We start from the raw sequence: 14,656 nt of genomic DNA, 5'->3' as shown, positions 1-14,656 counted from the left end.
AAGAGGTTTTGTTTTAACATCTAAAACCACACCGGAGTAGGCTTAGTAGACTGGTGTGGACATCTGTGCCACTGCTGTGTTTGTGTGTCACCTGTGTACTGTAGTTGTTCTCTATGGAGAGCCTGGCGCGAGAGGCGTCTATGGGGGTTCTAAAGGACCTGATGCACGGTCTGATCACCCTGATGCTGGATGCCCGGGTGGAGGACATCGAGGACGGACAGCAGCTCATTCGCTCCGTCAACCTGCTGGTGGTCAGAGTACTGGAGAAGTCTGACCAGACCAACATCCTCAGGTCAGAACTCAGAACCTTGACTTTATTGCATTTAGTTTTACGGGGACAGTGCACATTAAGTAACATTTTTCGAAATGCCTTGTCCTGAGAAATGTTAGCGATGGCTCGGGTACTTCAGAGAACCTCTGAGCAGCAGAATGCACCCTGGCTAAGGTTGATACAGATTAAGGCATTTCCAGAATACTGTATCTAGTATTTTCTGTCTGTCTTTTTCTCTTCTCCCAGTGCTCTTCTGGTGCTGCTACAGGACAGCCTTACCACCTCATCAGGGTCTCCTATGTTCTCTGAACTGGTCATGAAGGTATTACTATTTCATTTGTTATGGGAGTGTTTACTTTTGTCTGGGCATGATATGTATGGTGTTTGCACATGAGCTAGTCAGATGTGTATTCCCTGTTCTTTGGGACATTTGACCTTTTTAGCTCGAAAACAAATGATTACCTATTTCCAATCCAAATCATTCTGAATAATTATTTTGAGGCTCAATGAACAAATTTGAAATGTAATATATTTAACCCTCTGGTACTCGCTGTCTCTCTAGTGCCTGTGGCGTATGATCCGGTTCCTGCCAGAGACCATCAACAGCATCAACCTGGACCGCATCCTATTGGATGTCCACAACTTTATGAAGGTGTTCCCCAAGGAGAAACTGAAGCAGCTGAAGTCTGACGTGCCCCACAGGACCCTCAAGACCCTGCTGCACACACTGTGTAAACTCACTGGAGCCAAGGTATGTACTATACATACCCAAAGCTCATTCACATCCAATAGTTGAGTGATTTTGTTGTCTGTGGTTTTGATTAAGTAGACCATAGTGTAGGCTGTTGTTGTTTTGACCGTGTTGCTTTGCTGTGTCTAGATCCTGGACCACATGTCCATGATAGAGAACAAGAATGATTCTGAGCTGGAGGCCCACCTGAGACGAGTGGTCAAACACTCTGGAAACTTCTCTGGCATGAAGTCTGACCGGGGCACCGAGAAAGGCCAGGTGCGTTGAGTTAACCCAACCTCTAATTACTGGATTTATTTAACGTCATTCAAGTGAATACACTGCTTTTAAAATAGTTGTGGATAACACAAAGTTTTTACCAACATCTCTGTAGTGCAACTTGAGTCCACTTCCATAATAGCCTAATGTATTCTTGCTGCTTCCAGGATGACAGGATGTCAAAAGCTAAAGTGAGCGACATCCTCTCTGAGATATTCAAGAAAATTGGCTCCAAGGAAAACACAAAGGAGGTGATTATTTTTCTTTATTTCCTTGGTCGTTCATGTATTCATACCTTAATTTTACGGTTTGCACCCTCTTGTTAAGGTCTTAATTGTAAAAGATGGTGTTCTCAGTGACTGGCTAAATTAATTTACAGTACCAATCCAGAATTGTGAGTTAACTGTTTGTTGTTTCCCCAGGGCCTGACGGAGCTGTATGAGTATAAACAGAATTACTCAGACGCTGACCTGGAGCCCTTCCTGAGGAACACGTCTCAGTTCTTCCAGAGCTACGTGGAGAGAGGCCTCCGCATGATCGAGTCTGAGAGAGAGGGCAAAGGCAGGATCCAGCCTTCTAGCACAGGTACTAACCCTGAAAGATTAAAAGGGAATTCCACTCAAAAGTTTAAATGTGAAGTTTTGTTCTTTGCCTTGTAATATTTTATCTGATAAGACTGTCTACCATGTGTCTAACCCAGAGATTGTACAAATCTGTAGCAGAGTAATAGGAAATGCAATCCTGACATCAGCTCTAGTGCTTTGGTATAAGCAGTGTTAGTATTGTTTGAATTACTATTGAGGATTACTAGTAGCTAACCACTGTATGTACAGTGGTTAGTACAAAATTTGAGTCTGCTATTCACAAGAAGCATTGCCTGATGTGAACCATGCCTCAAACAAAAGAGATCTCAGAAGACCTAAGATTAATAATTGTTCACTTGCATAAAGCTGGGAAGGGTTACAAAAGTATCTCTAAAAGCCTTGATGTTCAATAGTCCACAGTAAGACAAATTGTCTATAAATGGAGAAAGTTCAGCACTGTTGCTACCCTCCCTAGGAGTGGCTGTCTTGCAAAGATGACTGCAAGAGCGCAGAATGCTCAATGAGGTTAAGAAGAATCCTAGAATGTCAGCTAAAGCCTTACAGAAATCTCTGGAACATGCTAGCGTCTCTGTTGACGAGTCTACGATACGTAAAACACTAAACAAGAATGGTATTCATGGGAGGGCACCACGGAAGAAGCCACTGCTGTCAAAAAAAAAAACATTGCTACATGTCTGAAGTTTGCAAAAAGTGCACCTGGATGTTCCACAGCGCTACTGGCAAAATATTCTGTAGAGAGATGAAACTACAACTACAGAGTTGTTTGGAAGGAACACACAACACTGTGTGTGGAGAAAAAAAGGCACAGCACACCAACATCAAAACCTCATCCCAACTGTAAAGTATGGTGGAGGGAGCGTCATGGTTTGGGGCTGCTTTGCTTCCTCAAGGCCTGGACAGCTTGCTATCAACTACGGAGTTCATCAAGACATTTTGCAGGAGAATGTAAGGCTATCTGTCCGCCAATTGAAGCTCAACCGAAGTTTGGTGACGCAATAGGACAACCCAAAATACAGAAGTAAATCAACAACGGAATGGCTTCCACAGAAGAAATGACGCCTTCTGGAGTGGCCCAGTCAGAGTCCTGACCTCAACCCGATTGAGATACTTTTCTTACCACTGTATATTATTAAAACGGAGTCTGGTGCTCTCTGTGTGGATAGGCCACTGGGAGTAGACAGAGACCAGACTGCACTCTGGTCAAAGAGTGATGACAGACACAGAAGCCCAGTCTAGGTGTTTAATGATGAAGCAGAGTATACATGTGGTCTGTGTACAGAGAGAAACGGAATAAAAGAAATAGAACGTTACTACAATGTAAATCAAATAAACAATATTACATTAAACACTAATGTCAACCATCCCTATACACAATTGACAATAAGAGAAAAATAACACACCATAATTCCTCTCAAGGGAATTAACATTAGTTTGACCAATTGGTAGGCTAATCACACAATTGTACAAAATGGTAAGAGAACTGGTGAAGAAAGTTAACCCACTACATGCACATTTCTTGTACTTACATATAACAATAGCAACAGGAATATTATAAAAGTGAAATAAGTATTTGTCCTGACTTACATTTGGTCAAAAAAAAGCACAAATATCCCTGCAAATGAAAACGGTCTGATCTCCACAAAAGCCAGCCTAACTAAGAAATACATTTTGTTGGTTGCCATGGTGAATAATCCAATAATTGTTAGGACACATAAAAGGAAACATCAAAGAGTTTACCGGAATCTCTAAATGAAAATACTGGCAGATCAATAAAATGTCCTTGTAGGTCTAATTCTAGGATTAGACCTACAAGGATTCTAAATGAATATCTAAGGGGCTTTTAGACAATTAAAATGTAGCTTAATTAATTTTATGAATATTGTGGTTTTTCTATTTCCAAAAAAACTGTAGGCCTAGGGGTTTCCGTTAGGAAGATATGGCACTGTACAGCGTGTTTCTATTCCAAGAAAACTCAAATGCATTTGTTACTGTAGCTGCTTTAGTGTAACTTACTTATTGGCATAAAGGCCTACTTAAATATACAGTACATCAATAAACTAATTTGTGCACGTCATCACACAGCATACAAGTCTTTAAATGCAGTCAAGCATTTTAGTTATAAAACTAAATGACAAAGGGAGCATTGATTAATTTTTCAATTACGGCTAAAGCAATTTTAATTAAGGGTTTCTGTTAGGAAAATATGGCACTGTACAACCTGACCGGTCAGGAGGAGGCCTAGGCTATTGACTGCGAGTGAAGAGCAAAATAACCCTTACATTGCCACATAAAAATCTGATTGATTTATAAAGACCAGTCCTCATACTGTCATTCAGTGATATTTATTCCCACCGCCCCAACAGGTCCACAGACGACATAATCGCCATCACACTGCATACTGTCTTATCCCATCTGGACAAAAATAATACCTATGTAAGAATGCTGTTCATTGACTACAGCTCAATATTCAACACCATAGTACCCTCCAAGCTCATCATCAACCTTCACCTCAGGTGGTGAAGTTAGGAAACAACATCTTTACTTCGCTGATCCTCAACACTGGGGCACCACAAGTCTGTGTGCTTAGCCCTCTCCTGTACTCCCTGTTCACCCACAACTGCATGGGCATGCAACTCAATCATCAAGTTTGCAGACGACACAACAGTAGTTGGCTTGATCACCAACGACTACGAGACAGCCTACAGGGAGGTGGTGAGGGCACTCGGAGTGTGGTGTCAGGAAAAGAAACTCACAAAACATCAACAAAACAAAGGAGATGACCGTGGACTTCAGGAAAGAGCAAATCTGTCGTTCTGCCCCTGAACAAGGCAGTTAACCCACTGTTCCCCAGTAGGCCGTCATTGTAAATAAGAATTTGTTCTTAACTGACTTGCCTCGTTAAATAAAAGGTACAAAAAAATTACAAATATGGATCACTAGTCACTTTAAAGATATACTTCTCCTTAATGCAACCGCTGTGTCAGATTTCAAAAAAGCTTTACGGAAAAAGCACACCATGCAATAATCTGAGTACAGCGCTCAGACACAAAAACAAGCCATACAGATACCCGCTGTGACGACCCTTCCACTCTGTCTGCCGTATTCTCTCTTTGTTCTTGTTTCCTTATTAGGATGTCGGTGGGCGGAGTTGGGAGGGTCGTCAGCTACATGGGAAACACCTGGGCCCACTGTCATAGGATAAATGCACCATTTCCCCATTCATAGGGGAGACTCTCTCCATGCAGACACCTTGATAGATTTTGTTGTGGCTTTTTGTGACTTTTTGGTTGTTTGCTTTAGCACCTTTCAACACACTGCATTATCACATTCATGCATGCCAAAACACACACTTACACTACTGATTACTGATTACACACACCATTGTTTATTGCATTTAGGTTACTTTATTTAATAAATATATTTTGTTACTCCTTATCTCCACGTTGTCTCCCTTTTGTTACGGGCTTTGAGCCGGTTCGTGACACCGCCATGTTGTGGAGTCAGTCAAAGTCAGAAATAGCGTTATAAATATTCACTTTGATGATCTTCAACAGAATGCACTCCCAGGAATCCCAGTTCCACAATAAATGTTTGTTTTGTTCGATAAAGTCCATTTATGTCCAAATACCTCCTTTTTGTTCACAAATCCAAATTCACGAGGCGCAGGCCAGACAAAGTCAAAAGGTTCCATTACAGTTCGTAGAAACATGTCAAACGATGTATAGAATCAATCTTTAGGATGTTTTTATAATAAATCTTCAAAAATATTCCAACCGGACAATTCCATTGTCTTTAGAAATGAAAAGTAACGCAGCTAACTCTCACGGGCGCACACCTGACTGAGCTCATGGCCTTCTGCCAGACCCCTTAGTCAAACAGCTCTTATTCTCTCACCCTTCACAGTAGAAGCCTGAAACAAGGTTCTAAAGACTGTTGACATCTAGTGGAAGCCTTAGGAAGTGCAATATGACACTGTATATTGGATAGGCAAAGACTTAAAAACCTACAAACCTCAGATTTCCCACTTCCTGGTTCGATTTTTTTCTCAGGTTTTTGCCTGCCATATGAGTTCTGTTATACTCACAGACATCATTCAAACAGTTTTAGAAACTTCAGTGTTTTCTATCCATAATAATATGCATATATTAGCTTCTGGGCCTGAGTAGCAGGCAGTTTACTCTGGGCACCTTATTCATCCAAGCATCCAGCCATAAGAAGTTTTAAGCAATGCCACATTAAATAATGCCACTTTAATAATGTTTACATATCTTATGTATATACTGTATTTTATACCATCTATTGCACCTTGCCTATGCCACTCGGCCATCGCTCATCCAAATACTTATATGTACATATTCTCATTCACCCCTTTTTAGATTTGTGTGTATTAGGAAGTTGTTGGGAAATTGTTAGATTACTTGTTAATGTTACTGCACTGTCGGAACTAGAAGCACAAGCATTTCACTACACTCGCATTAACATCTGCTAACCATGTGTATGTGACCAATAAAATGTTATTTGATTGAAGTGGAAAAAGTCGAGAGGTTTGAATACTGAACGAATGCATTCATTGATATTACTGTATATGCATGTGCTGGACTGTTTGAAAAGCGCTTCAGTTGCTGTGACGAGTTCTGTTGAAGTTAAATGTTTCTCTGTTCCAGTGATTCCCCAACATGGCCTAGACTCTGGCTCAGTGCCTCTGAACGGAGAGGAGATGAAACCTGCAGTGTACTACGAGAGACTGAAGATTCTGAGACAGAGACAAGGACTGGAGAACAACTCCAGGGTTAGTTTAATGTTGATCACATTGGTGCCACTTGGCTTACAATTTCACATTCATATTATGATGTTGATGTAGAATTTGAATACTTGCTGTATTAATGACTGTCCCCATTTTATATTATAGCTTGTCATACCCAGTGATGTAGCATTGTTTCTTGGCTTGCTTACTTTAAATTTGAAAGCTGATCACCTGTTCTCTTTCCACTCCCTTCCCGCTTTCCCCTCCCTTCTCTTTCCTGTCTCTCTCTCTCCCTCTCTCATCTCCATCCTAATAGCAGGCTCAGCTGTTACAGCAGGAGGAGGGGGACAGTGGACTGATGCGTCCCATCACCTCCCTGCTGTCCAAGCCCTCGGTGGCCTCCTCCACAGACATGCTCCAAAGCAAACTGTCTCAGCTCAAAGAGTCCCGCGAGTCCCACTTCCAGCAGGAGCAGTCCCACTCCCACAGCCCCACTCGTTGCTCGTCCCCCTCCGCCAACCTCGACGACCTCAAGAAGAGGCTGGAACGGATAAAGAGCAACCGCCAATAAACGACCCCTGACCCCCAAGCTCATCTCTATACCCAGTCTATCTAATGTGTTAGCCAGCCCCCACCCTCGACCAGATACACACCAAGCCTTGGCTTTACCCACCCCAAAACCCTGCTCTTGTCCTGGCTTTCTTTTTCTGGGTAACCCCCTCTTCTGTGTAAATTCAAAAAGCACCTGTCTCATTGTATAATATTCTGTAAGTGGACAATTTTTTTGTTGAGTATCGTGGCACAATTTTGTGTGTATATACTCATGGATGCTAACCACTCAACGCTTTTAAGTGTCAAGTTAGGGACATAGTGTACAGTTTCCATGTGCAGAATGCTGTAATATGTGTAACTTAATCTAGCCTTTTTTTTTTCTCTTTTTTTTTTAAAGGTTTTGAATTTCATAGTCAAACCATAACATGTCTCTTCTCTGGGCCTCCAAGCAGGGTTGGGGTCAATTCCATTTTAATTCAGTTATTTCTGGAAGTAAACAAAAAAAACTAATGTTTCCTCAGAGAAGCATTTAGGAAAATCTGAGTAGGAATTGGAATGTCAGTTTACTTCTGGAATTGACCCCAACCCTGTTTCTAGGCTCTGTCAGTTCATACCACTGTTTGCTAAACTTGCTATTTTGCTTTTCCATCTATGAAGTTAAGACTTGTAAAACTTGAAGGATTGATTCTGTTCTCGAAGTAAAGCAAGGAGCATGGCATGAAGTAATTGTTTTTGTAATAAAGTTTGCATTACTAAAATATGCTTAAGTCATTGGTTTAATAATACTCCCATCTTGCATACTGTAGCAGAACGTCACTAATTCTGATGCATTGTTTTTGTATTTAATTCAAATGGAAGTAGTCTTAAATTGTTGCTCTTATGGGTTTTAAGTGTATAATCGATAGTGAAATGGCAATAAAGTTGTTTTTTTAACAAACTACCTAATGTGGATACGTTTTGCATTTTATTCTTGCTCGATTGAACACATCACTGCACCACATGTTGAGTGATGTACATTTATATTAAGGCATTTCGGAACTTCAGCTCATAAGTTACAATAAAGGCAAATATACATAAATTGCATTTGTGTACATAAATATACAATCTGCGGTAATGTCTCAAGACGATAAAGTGCCGAAAGGACACAACATTTTAGACATCTGACAAGCTATTTTTCTATTCCATACAATATTCTGAAAAGGCCAATGGATAATGGAAGATGTGGCATACACATGCAGGAAAACATTGGACATTTAATGGCAGGATATCAAGCTTTCCACAGATTTCTGTCATCAAATCTTTAAGCCAACGAGCGTAGAAAACCGTGTTTCCAGACTGGAAGCCTGGCCCTCGGCATGTCTTTTTTGTTGTGGTTTGCAGCAGTACTTACAGCTGTGTTGACATGACAACTGGGTCTGATTTCCAAACAGAAAGCTATGAAGAGCCATGTAAAATGTTCTGCTCACTGATTGAACGTTGCATACAGTCAGTTGCCTGAATTAGGATTGATTTCTATCTCTTGCTACACAAATCCGTGTCTGCAGTGTTGAAATATGCTACTTTCTTTGTTTACTGTTGTGGTATCATCAGATAATAGCATCTTATGCTTTCGCCGAAAAGCCTTTTTGAAATCTGACATGTTGGCTGGATTCACGAGTGTAGCTTTAATTTGGTATCTTACATGTGTGATTTAATGAAAGTTAGATTTTTATATCATTTTATTTGAATATGGCGCGCTGTATTTTCCCTGGCTATTGGCCAGGTGGGACGATTGCGTCCCACCTGCCCCAGAGAGGTTTTAAATGTCTTCAGCTTTCTAAAAGTTTTTTCCCCTTTTATAATAAAAACTCAATAAAAATGTCTGCAAGACTCTGGCGATCCGAAGAAGTCTCTGCTCACCGTACCATCCTCAGACGAATGGATTGGTAGAAAGGATGAACGGGACAATACAGAGGTATAAGCAACATCTGTAGACTGATGTTATAACATATTTAACAGGCAGTAGTGGTTTTGAGTTCATCAATTGCAATGTTATAAAAAAAATCACATTCTAAGAATAACTTGTGCCAGATTTACCTTCATTGTCTTTCTTCTTTTCTGTCAGACCATCAATGCCTACATGTTCCATCTGGTGCGGAATTTTAACAGGCAGTCAACCGAGCAAGCTTTCTACATTGACACCTTTGACATTACTGGCATTTGGCGGAGCAAGAAATCAAAACATAAGGTTGGTTGGATTATTCTCATAATATCTTGTGCCATATAATTTTCTATTCAATCATATTTACAGATCCATCTCTAAATTAGTGGGCCAAAAACCCACAAGCACCTTGGTGCCGTAATGTATTGTTTAAGAACCAAGAATCAAATGACAACTAAATACTCCCCCTTCTACCTGATGTTCGGTAGAGAGGCTCGCTACCCATCAGAGGGTTCCAGAACATTACAGGGTTGGTGTACATAATTTTACATTCTAGTTGATTTGAGAAGTGCAGACTGTCCTTGTAAGTTTAAATTAATATCAGAAATGTATGTTATAGATTGACAGCAGTGTCGAGAAGGTCTTAGCAGTGGAAGACTTAACAGAAGATATGCTGAAGCTCAGTGAGGTTCTCCAGACTGCCATGGACATGGACTGCTGAGGTCCAGAGTAAATCCTCCAAAAGAACTAAAGGCACAGTGCCAAAACTTAATGTGGGTGACAGAGTGTGGAGGGTAAATATCTGAAGCCAGCAGAGGAAAGGGGTTAAACTAGATCCCAACTATCTTGGCCCATTTATGATTCGAGGTCTCGAAGGCAAAAGTATGGACTTGGAAGATGACAAGGGGGTTATCTTCCCTAAAACAAGTGTGGATCACCTGAGACCTCATGTAGAGGAGACTCCTCGGATCCCTCATAAAATAAAATCAGCAGCCTCCACAACCACCACACCAACAGTAGCAGCCTCCACAACCACCACACCAACAGCCTCCACAACCACCACACCAACAGTAGCAGCCTCCACAACCACCACACCAACAGCCTCCACAACCACCACACCAGCAGGGGCAGCCTCCACAACCACCACACCAACAGGGGCAGCCTCCACAACCACCACACCAGTGGCCTCCACCTCCTCAGCAACCACACCAGCAGGTGCAGCCTCCACAACCATCACACCAGCGGCCTCCACCTCCTCAGCCACCACACCAGCAGGTGCAGCCTCCACAACCACCACACCAACAGCCTCCACAACCACCACACCAACAGCCTCCACCTCCACAGCCACCACACCAGCAGGTGCTGCCTCCACAGCCAGCAAACCAGCAGGTGCAGCCTCCACAACCACCACACCAACAGGTGCAGCCTCCACAACCACCACACCAGCGGCCTCCACACCAGCAGGTGCAGCCTCCACAACCACCACACCAGCGGCCTCCACCTCCTCAGCCACCACACCAGCAGCAACACCAGCTACTGATATAAACAAATGTATGAATGTAATCTTGTCAGGTGGATCCATTTATATATCTCAGTACAGGTACATTTTTCCAGGTGTTGCAGAGGCTTGGGGAGGAAAAGATGTATATGTGCTGTTGTCTAGAATCGGCCCATATCAAATCTTTTATCAGGATCTCCACAGAACTGGTCCAAATATGGAGCTGGAAAGTGAGGTAAGACTGTGTTGCACACAGTATATGTAAACACTGTATGTGTGTGATTAATCTGTGTATTTATAAGGAAAACCTAAATTGTTGTTTTTCCATGTAACAGATTTACCTTCATTGCCTTTCTTTTTTTCTGTCAGACCATCAATGCCTACATGTTCCATCTGGTGCGGAATTTTAACAGGCAGTCAACCGAGCAAGCTTTCTACATTGACACCTTTGAAATGACTGGCATTTGGCGGAGCAAAAAATCTCAATTTAAGGTTGGTTGGATTATTCTCATAATATTATATATTATATGTTATATTTGACAGATTTTGAACTCAAGCAACTGCTCTTTTAAAATTCAGATTGATCCAATGATGTACAAGTACATGATTGGCATCATCAATGAACACAACCACTGGACTGTGACGGTACGAGCCGCTAAGGCAGTACTAAGAACTAAGAAATACATACATAATACGGAATATACATGTGAACACATACACGTGTGTAAAATGTGTGTGTGCCATATGTGTATATTTATGTGTGAATGTAATATGTGTATGTGTGTGTAATGTGTAATGGGTGTGTCTGTCTAAGGTTATGCTGCCATCCCAAAAGAGGGCTCTATTCCTGGACCCAATGGAGAAAAGTGCCAGAAAGATAAAAGGATGCCAGGGGGTGACAAGGTAAAAACTGCTTTTAATATTATTTTTTACAATGGAATCAATAAAGTCTTTGAAACGCTATACTGTTATTAATCTCGATATTGTAATCAATAAAGTGTTTCAAAATGCTGTACTTTTATTAACATAGATGTTCAGATCATTCCTGAGAGAGAAGGGGTGTGATATCTTCAGATGGGCGTGTGGTACCTTCCTCACCCATTCCAACAAGATGTTACTTCTTGTGGGGTCTTTGCCTTGAAAGTAAGTATGAGTAGAAGTAATGCACAATTAACCTACTGAAAGTATACTGACTAAATGGCAAAACAGAACTGTCAAATTATATTATAGCTGTGTCGTTGTATACTATCGAATTAGAATCTTAAGTGTAACACCATTTTGTTGGAGAAGACTGAAATGCCCATCAACGTTTTTTCCCAGTTTGCTGAATGTGTTCTGAAGGAGGAGTCGAGTCTTTTCAAATACAGACAAAGATGTTAACATCATAAGAAAAGAAATAGCAGTCACTCTCCTTCAAAACACTGGTATGTTCAATTTCTAATTTAATATAATTGTAGATAAAAAAAAACATTTATATGGATCTTTCAAGGTTATCTTTGATCCAACTTCTGACTAGATGGCCACTAAAACACATGTATTTAAATAATTGTGTTACAATAAACCTATACTATTCCCTTGTTCCCTGTTCGCTCTGAAAAATACATGTAAAGATGTATAGACTACTTGACATCATGTTTTGCTAGATGACCTGAGCCAACTGTGCCACTTCTGTGGGGAGGTGGACAATATTGAGGAAGACACTAACTGGGTAATTGCTTGTTCACTACTAAAAGCACATTTTTAGGAGTATGAATTTGTATAAGCAGTAATATTTCTAGAGGTAGTATCATCTGCTTTGTCTGATAATGAAATAATTGTAATTCAAGAAAATGTATTTCATGTTTTAAATATCTTAACATTTTTCATCATAAATTTCAGATTGGTTGTGACCGCTACCCACGATGGTTCCTACCAGTCCTGTATGAAAAACATCCCACCATTGGAGGATTATGTCTGCGCTGCCTGTCAGGACTAGGTTAGGCTTGAGTTCCAGGCGACGGTATCACCTGGAAAACTTTCCATAAAAAGTGGACTAAATGTTCAACTAGCAAGGAAGTCGCAGCGATGAAGAATTGAGTGCGTGCGCGTTCACGCGAAGGGGGGGATTCTGGCATGGGGGAGCTTTTCGGCACAACACCGGCTCTACCGGGTGGCAAAGCCGGGTATGGATCACCAGCTAGAATTTGTGCCCACCCCCAGTTTTTTCCCCCATAAACATAACAATTGGTATATTAATTACCATGCCCGGTGGCTAATGGGTTTGCCAGTAGCGCAGACCGGGACAGAGGCTATATGCCGGTGTGTGCTCATGATCTGAAGAGTGGGGAGAAAGGGTGATGTAATAATGTAAAATGTAGTGGTTCAAATCCCAAACGGCATTCTGATTGGGCACCTAGCCATGCAATTTCATTAGGTACTGTCCTCATTACCTTATTTAGGAAGCTCATTGGATCCCAGGACGGGGTCAAACTGTTTTTTTTCCACACCGAGGGGAGAAAAGGTTGTTCACTTTTGCAGACAGCTAGCTTCTTTAAGTTTTGGTACTGGCGCCCTGAATAATTATAGCTAGTTGGCTAAGCATGAGGGTAACTTCACAACAAGCACCCGCACCTCCGTTACCCCAGCCACTAGCACCTGACGACGTTGGTGTTGGAGGAAGGAGCCAGCGCAGGCTTGTCTTGACTTTTACCTGAGCCTCATTTTAAGTGGGAGAAAGCAGGCCTTTTGTAGCGCCTGGTTGAAGGTCTGCATTTGGTTGTGGTGCACGCTATGTCTGAGGAACTGAGAAGGCGATAGAGGACTTTTTCAGTGCGTGTAGCTCCCTGTATAATTTCTTAAGGAAGCCCATGGTGGCTGCACAGTACACTGGGGAAAAACTGAAAATACTTCTTGATCAGCGATGGACTGGCCACCTCGCCACTGTCAGTCATGAAATCAAGTCACATCACAGATGCTCGGGGAAATCGAGTCTTCTCGTGCATATGGCACAGATGTGAGATTTGAGGACACAGGCTTATTGAAAGCAGTGACAGAGCTGCTCTTCAGGTTTATTGCTAACATGACCCACAAAATCCCGGGGTTCCTCGACCCTCCTACAAACTGCAGTCAATCTACTGATCTGCACACCAGTATCAAACGTGTCCGCAATACGTATGGGTGCTTTGAAAAACTGCAATGTAATGCTCCCTTTCACTATAAAAATCAAATCAAATTGTATACAACAGATGTAGACCTTACAGTGAAATGCTTACTTACAAGCCCTTATCCAACTATGCAGTTAAGAATATACCTATATATTTTTTTATTTTTAAGATAAATGATTGAAGAGCAGCAGTAAAATAACAATAACGGGGCTATATTACAGGGGGCACCGGTGTCGAGGTAATTGATGTAATATGTACTTGTAGGTAGTTATTAAAGTGACTATGTATAGATAAGAGCAGCGGATGGTGTTTGGGAGTCATGTCTAGCCTTTTTCACTTTATAAATGAGTTTAAACAATATGGCACCACTAACTAAAACGAAAAACACAAAGGCAATTAAAACTTATTAATGAATATGATTTGTTTGTTTAGGATTCCTGGCAATGTAAATAGTTTGTATGCATGTGACTATTCCTCTTGTTTGTTGATATTTGTTAAATAAATAATCGTGTTTAGCCACGCAGTCGTGGGTGAACAGGGAGTAAAGCGTGGCAGACGTGTTGATGCCTACCCTTACCACCTCGGGGCGGTCCCGTCAGGAAGTCCAGGACCCAGTTGCAGAGGGAGGTTCTCACATAGGTGTTCCTTTTGTCCAGGTGGGAAAGGGTAGTGTGGAGTGCGACAGTCATCTTTGGATCTGTTGGGGTGGTATGCAAATTGCAGTGGCTCTAGGGTATCCGGGAGGATGCTGTTGATGTGATCCATGACCAGCCTTTCCAAGGTAGTAAGATATGCAATTTTACCTGCTAAAATTCATAACTTCAATTAATCCTTGCCACACCTTTGCACCATCTCAAACACACATTGACTTCACAGCATTTACTTGTGGCGCAAACATTAGGCAGGAGAGTTC

The 14,656-nt window shown here is 41.6% G+C and overlaps 1 protein-coding gene across 1 annotated transcript in view; it reads left to right on the top strand.

Annotated features, from left to right (window-relative positions):
- The window catches only part of LOC120054161 (cytoskeleton-associated protein 5-A-like), a 38,580-nt gene extending 30,459 nt beyond the window's left edge, over positions 1-8,121 (top strand). Inside the window, exons 36-43 of the mRNA XM_039001596.1 lie at positions 105-292; positions 518-593; positions 834-1,022; positions 1,152-1,280; positions 1,448-1,531; positions 1,703-1,865; positions 6,550-6,674; positions 6,946-8,121. Coding sequence (XP_038857524.1) covers positions 105-292; positions 518-593; positions 834-1,022; positions 1,152-1,280; positions 1,448-1,531; positions 1,703-1,865; positions 6,550-6,674; positions 6,946-7,200 — 1,209 coding nt within the window. The 3' untranslated portion in view covers positions 7,201-8,121. The remainder of the gene's footprint in view (positions 1-104; positions 293-517; positions 594-833; positions 1,023-1,151; positions 1,281-1,447; positions 1,532-1,702; positions 1,866-6,549; positions 6,675-6,945) is intronic.
- Positions 8,122-14,656: the final 6,535 nt, after the last annotated feature.

This window comes from Salvelinus namaycush, chromosome 9 (genome assembly GCF_016432855.1).
Source record: "Salvelinus namaycush isolate Seneca chromosome 9, SaNama_1.0, whole genome shotgun sequence".
Lineage (NCBI taxonomy): Eukaryota > Metazoa > Chordata > Actinopteri > Salmoniformes > Salmonidae > Salvelinus > Salvelinus namaycush.
The sequence above is the reverse complement of the archived record's forward strand: the minus strand, read 5'-3'. Positions and strand labels throughout refer to the sequence as shown.